General features: G+C 45.3%; 1 protein-coding gene across 2 annotated transcripts; it reads right to left on the bottom strand.

Moving 5' to 3' along the window:
* Positions 1–490: 490 nt before the first annotated feature.
* LOC123997976 (lymphocyte expansion molecule-like) lies at positions 491–4,964 on the bottom strand. 2 transcript variants are annotated; one of them, XM_046302738.1, is made up of 10 exons: positions 3,743–4,964; positions 3,532–3,619; positions 3,005–3,178; positions 2,683–2,802; positions 2,330–2,470; positions 1,807–1,950; positions 1,547–1,698; positions 1,258–1,389; positions 1,047–1,177; positions 491–923 (listed from the first exon to the last, which is right to left on the bottom strand). In XM_046302738.1, exons 1-10 carry the CDS (start codon positions 3,790–3,792, stop codon positions 904–906), a joined length of 1,152 nt encoding a protein of 383 aa, XP_046158694.1. In that variant the 5' UTR covers positions 3,793–4,964; the 3' UTR covers positions 491–903. The 2 variants fall into 2 exon arrangements, with proteins under 2 accessions (XP_046158694.1, XP_046158693.1); XM_046302737.1 differs by having other exon boundaries at positions 1,547–1,720; positions 3,743–4,963.
* Between the last annotated feature and the right edge of the window lie 1,313 nt (positions 4,965–6,277).

Raw genomic sequence — 6,277 nt, 5'->3', positions numbered from 1 at the left:
TAGCAATTTACCTTGGCTTCTTACTTGCGTAACAGGCAGTTAACTGTAAGGTTGCAAGATTGAATCCCTGAGCTGACGAGGTAAAAGTCTTGTCGTTCTGCACCTGAACAAGGCAGTTAACCCACCGTTCCTAGGCCGTTATTGAAAATAAGAATGTGTTCTTAACTGACTTGCCTCGTTAAATAAAGGTGTAAAAAAAATAATAATAATAATAATCTGCAAAATCGGCATCTAAAAATACCGATTTCCGATTGTTATGAACTTGAAATCGGCCCGAATTAATCAACTATTCTGATTAATCGGTCGACCTCTACTCTGTACGCACATGTAGATATTCCATAAAAAAATTAGCCATTTCCAGCTGCAATAGTCATTTACAACATTAACAGTGTCTACACTGTATTTTTGTTATTTTGATGGACAAAATGTTTTGCTTTTCTTTAAAAAACAAGGACATTTCTAATTGACCCCAAACTTTTGAACAGTAGTGTACAACTTCTGACCTCTAACCCCAACCAACACCTGCCTGTTCTGACCTCTAAACCCCTAACATGTTCTGACCCCCAACCCTAACCTGGTTATTTCTACTGCCTGGCAGAGAGAAAGGAGATCACTGCTATTGTCCACAAATGTTTTTGTTGGTGTATGATGATAATAAAGTTTGTTTTGTCAACAGCAAATCTCTACTACTTTCTACCAAACATAAAAACATCTCATGTTGATCAATATTGATTTTAATATAGTTGAAAAACTAAACTTGAAATCTGATGGGTTGTAAAAACATGTATCCGGAGTCTTTGTTCCATGCTGCTTCGATGTGTGTGTGTGTGTGTGTCTAAGCTGATTTCATCAAAGTGTTCCTTCCAGGCTGCACCAGGAAACTCAGTCTGTCCACCGGAACATTTATCGCACGCAACCTCTCCCTGAAACACACAGAGACACACACACAACACAACAATCACTGTATACTGATAGAAAATGTGATATTTATTTAATTTCAGGTGAGGTATCACCTGTATGTGTATGTGTATGTGTGTGTGTCTTACTGTGTGTGTTTGTCTCTGTCTGGTTTGTGAAGATATCTCTGTGTCCGGGAACTGAAGGAGGAGGTGTAGCCATTGTCAGTCTTACTACACCCCTTTTCTGCAATGTCATAACGACCAGGACCAACCATGCTCTGATTGGAAGAAAGGATGTTACAGTTTACGGGACAGGGTTAGAGGTCAGAGTTAGAGGTGAAGGTTAGGCTTAACTCACATAATTTCCGTTCTGCAATCTTTCTGTCCTACGGCTGGCACGGGGGGCAGAGGAGAGGAAGGGGGGATGGGTGTGACTCTCTGGGCGGGACTGTGGAGAGACGACCTTATACCAGCCTGGCCCTGGGAACGTCTGAGGGGAGAGGGATAGAAAGGAGGAATAGAGGGAGAAGAGAGAGATATTATATTTGTTCTTTCACTTTTTGGGGCAGCGGTTGGATGTTAAAGGTTAGCTAGAACGGTTGGAGAGCATTGGGGCAGGGTTAGGGTTCAAAGGTTAGGGTACTCACAGCAGGTCGAGGGCATTGGGACAGGGTGCTGTGGTAGATTCTCTCTGTTGGAACAACTGGGTACTGATCCAACATTCCAAACACACCGTGGTTCCGCTTTTCACGACGACACAACTCCTCTCCAAAGCCCCCACACCCACTGGGGTACTCCCCTGGAGTTAGATTTACACACTTCTACACATGTACACACACACGATAAGTTGATGGTGGTCCCTCACAATTTGATGTGTTCTGAGGTGTGTGTGATGTGAGTGTGTTACCGGGGTAGCGAAGTATCCAGCGGTGATGGGTTTGTCTCGTGGTCCAGTGAAGAGATCATATGCGCCTCTCCTGCTGCTGCCGCTGGCCAACAACACCTCTGTGCTGCTCTTTAGAGTATAGGTACAGGGACTCAGCCCACAGTCCTACACAGATGCACACACAGTTAGTTGTAGTATAGCGAGTTTTATAAACTGTGTGGTTCGAGCCCTGAATGTTGATTGGTTGACAGCCATGATGGTATATCAGACCGTTTAGCACAGGCATAACAAAACATTTATTTTCAATGCTCTAATTATGTTGGTAACCAGTTTATAATAGCAATAAGGCACCTTGGGGTTTGTGGTATATGGCCAATATACCACGGCTAAGGGCTGTATCCAGGCACTCTGCGTTGTGTGGCGCTTAAGAACATCACTTAGCCGTGGTATATTGGCCATATACCACACCCCCTCGTGCATTATTGTGTAAGTAACCTATACCTTGTTGTTTTCAGTTATAGTGTTGTGTTTATGTTTGTCATACTGTACTGTTGCCTTCTGGGAAGCGTTGCAGTGAGGAGCCGAGGTGCATGCTAGGAGCCCCATTTAACCCCGACCTCTTCTCCTCCAGCGCTGCCCATGGAATACCCCCATTACCATAGCAACCAGGGCCTGGCGTCCAGCTCTTTAAACACAGAGTTTGAGAAGGGGTTGGGGTGTAAGGCACTTTGAGTATCACGGAGAAAGATTTATCATAGTAGTTTGTAGCCAGTTTACACCTGCTATTAACATGGTGTTAACATGTGACCTACCAACAGTATGCTGAGTATAACATATTGTGTCCTCCTGCCCTCTAGAGCTGCACTGTGGTACCTCTGTGTGTGTGTGTTGTGGTACCTGTGCATTTCTGAACCGCTCTTCCCTGCTGTCACACACTCCTCTCACACTGCCTGGTTTCTTCTGCAGCTCCTCTATAAAGTCTGCTACTCTGTAGGTTCCTGGACCCACTTTAGTTTTCTATGGGACAGACAGAGAGACAGAGGTTAGGGGTCAGGTGTGTGTGTGTGTGTGTGTGTGTGTGTGTGTGTGTGTGTGTGTGTGTGTGTGTGTGTGTGTGTGTGTGTGTGTGTGTGTGTGTGTGTGTGTGTGTGTGTGTGTGTGTGTGTGTGTGTGTGTGTGTGTGTGTGTGTGCGCACATGCGTGTGTGTGTGTGACCCACCAGGAAGCGTTTGTTTTCCCAGGCCTCCCTATAGAGGAGGTGAGGTATGGCTGCCAACCTGGCAGTCTCCTGGGCCCTCTGCCACCCCGGCCCTTTGGCCCGCTCTGCCACCGACCGTTTACTGAAGTCCCCATGGCCTGCAGCATCATAGGACCCTGGGCCCAGCCGCCTCTCCTGACAAACAACACACATATCCTTATAAGTGAAAAAGTTTGTTATGATTTTGAAGCATAGAGAGGACGTTTGAGAGAGAGAAAGAGTTATTTCACTTTTGTTTATTATTTATTTCACTTGCTTTGGCAATGTAAACATATTGTAATGAAACAGGCAGGGAGCAGGTCACCAACCCTCGAACTTCTAGCCCGAGGTCAGGCACGCTATCGAATGTGCCGCAAAAGCATGCTCGTGCAGCAGGGTCGATTTCCTCGCTTATAAACCCAGGGTCAGGGTCGTTACAATATGTTTCCCATGCCAATAAAACCCATTGAATTGAGGGGGAGAGAGAGGTTGGGAGTTACAAGTCATACCAGGTCATTGGTCATCTTTTTGCAGTAGGAGATCTCTGTGTAGGTCCCTACTCTCTTATTGGCTGGATGGACCGCTGACACATCAAACCTGCAAACGCACATTGCAGTAAGACATCAGGCCGGAAGTGCTACGGATAACAACATCCATATTGTTTTCCTTATTAATCTTCACGATTCCGCATGTCCTTTTGGCGCTTGTCTAATGTCTTACCTCGATGTCTGTGTTCCAAACGGGGCTCCTTTGAACTTTTTTTCAGCCATTGTTTATTTTAGCCTCCCCTGACACAAGAAATGAAACCTGTGTATTTGACAGACGTAGCTATGGCAACAGTGACGTATACGAATATCCCATAACGTATTGTTGATAGAATTCGCGTTGCTAGGAGATACTATCTTTATTCTCTTTTTATACAGCAGCACTCTGGCAGGCAGGGTTGCGATCTCCAGTTTGCTGCCGGATTGGCTACTTTCAAAACGATGTCGCCGGTCAAACTGTATTGATCGCGGGCTGCAGGTTTTTGGGCTACTTCTAAATTGCACCGCGGCCGCCATGGGATTTTTCTTTCAAATATTTCACTGTGACCTGCTGCTGCTAACTATCAGGTAGTAAGGCCGCGGAGTTGCTGAGTGTGTTAGTGGTGGGGAGGGGGCGGAGGGGTGTACGTATGTTGAGACTGAGCGCCGCAGCAGGCAGAAGTCACATGAGCAGCACGCTCGCACGGCATGACAACTTTTTACCAGTTGTAGGTAGATTGTCATTATGGAGACACATATTCCCAACCCTTTTTCCATAAAACATATTAACGCGCTATGAACTGACGCGCATCAGGAAATAAGGCGTCAGTGCACAGACACAAACTACTTTAGGCGCTCTAGAGCGCATTAGATAAAGTCGTTCGGAGGTGGTTTAAACTGGATTCATTTGTCGACTTTTCTTATGGAAAACCACATCAATAAAATGTTTTACGTATGCTCCGTTCTTGGGTCTCGAGTGCTGCGCGATTGGGAATTTTAAATTGAAGATTTGGAACTCATTTGCATGCTTCTGACATGGGGAAAAGTACACTATGAAACTGACATTGAATGTGGAGAGTAATACATCTGTTGACGATGTCACTGATTGGAGTCGTTGCAAGTCAATTTGTGCCACTTGTGTAGCCTACCGGAGCTGGCAAATTTGATTTAATAAATAGGCTATAACTTCAGTGTATTGTTGTTGTAGCCTTGTGTTATTATGCAATTATTAATGGCCATGTTTAGTTAATGCAATTGGAAGTTATCAATCATGATCACAACTCTATCAGCTGTTAGAATAGTGTAACGACCCTGGATTTTATAACCGCGGAAATCGACTATGCCGCACGAGCATGCTTTTTTCCCCGAAGGTCGAGGGTTCGAGACCTGCTCCCTGCTGTTTCATTACATTGGTGTCAGAAGTGGGATACCCAGGGTCGTACAATATCCGCAGAGTACGACCCTGCCTCACACAGGAAGCGGCGCAGGTCCTAATCCAGGCACTTGTCATCTCCCGTCTGGATTACTGCAACTCGCTGTTGGCTGGGCTCCCTGCCTGTGCCATTAAACCCCTACAACTCATCCAGAACGCCGCAGCCCGTCTAGTGTTCAACCTTCCCAAGTTCTCTCACGTCACCCCGCTCCTCCGCTCTCTCCACTGGCTTCCAGTTGAAGCTCGCATCCGCTACAAGACCATGGTGCTTGCCTACGGAGCTGTGAGGGGAACGGCACCTCAGTACCTCCAGGCTCTGATCAGGCCCTACACCCAAATAAGGGCACTGCGTTCATCCACCTCTGGCCTGCTCGCCTCCCTACCACTGAGGAAGTACAGTTCCCGCTCAGCTCAGTCAAAACTGTTCGCTGCTCTGGCTCCCCAATGGTGGAACAAACTCCCTCACGACGCCAGGACAGCGGAGTCAATCACCACCTTCCGGAGACACCTGAAACCCCACCTCTTTAAGGAATACCTAGGATAGGATAAAGTAATCCTTCTCACCCCCCCCCCCCCTTAAAATATTTAGATGCACTATTGTAAAGTGGTTGTTCCACTGGATGTCATAAGGTGAATGCACCAATTTGTAAGTCGCTCTGGATAAGAGCGTCTGCTAAATGACTTAAATGTAAATGTAATTAAATGGTCGTTACAATACATTCGATTGAAGGTAACAGTCAATCAGATTAGTCTACAGGTTTAAAACAACAACAAAAAACACTGGCTGTTGACAAGCATAGGCCTATTCAGTTCATATCCATATGATTAATATACGATTTAGTGATTGAAATTAAGACCCCATCCTCGGTAGCCTCCTCCAGCAGGCTATCGAACAACAGAAGCACTTCTTAACTCTAAATCGCCTCGCTATTCATGTTATATACATTAGTCTGTCAATATGAACTAAGCAAGCTTGCCTAAGCTATTGTAGGCTATAGGCTACCTGCGATTAACATAACTAAACCAAATTGAATTACAATCATAAACTCAGATTTTAGTAGGCCTAGCCTATGCCTATTGAAATGACAAGTCAATCTCGTTAATAGGCCATATATAATCGTTTGTATAACAACGGCACAATCACCAGAAAATAGTTTTAACATTATTTTGACGTTCGTCCAAGTGCTTCTTGCACAGAGATTTCGAGATGATCTGTCCAACTTTCATCCCTCAAACTCTCCTGTTGGATTTATCTATAGTTATGCACATACACATACGGGATTAATATACAATCATAGC

The sequence above is a fragment of the Oncorhynchus gorbuscha genome, linkage group LG15, assembly GCF_021184085.1.
Source record: "Oncorhynchus gorbuscha isolate QuinsamMale2020 ecotype Even-year linkage group LG15, OgorEven_v1.0, whole genome shotgun sequence".
NCBI classification, from domain to species: Eukaryota; Metazoa; Chordata; class Actinopteri; order Salmoniformes; family Salmonidae; genus Oncorhynchus; species Oncorhynchus gorbuscha.
The sequence above is the reverse complement of the archived record's forward strand: the minus strand, read 5'-3'. Positions and strand labels throughout refer to the sequence as shown.

Excerpts from the sequence above, each read along its gene's own strand:
- LOC123997976 (XM_046302737.1), bottom strand. The coding sequence starts at position 3,792 with ATGGCTGAAAAAAAGTTCAAAGGAGCCCCGTTTGGAACACAGACATCG. Across the intron at positions 3,620-3,742 it reads TTTGGAACACAGACATCGAG|GTTTGATGTGTCAGCGGTCC; the intron begins GTAAGACATTAG and ends GTGCGTTTGCAG. Across the intron at positions 1,390-1,546 it reads CCCAATGCCCTCGACCTGCT|ACGTTCCCAGGGCCAGGCTG; the intron begins GTGAGTACCCTA and ends CTCTCCCCTCAG.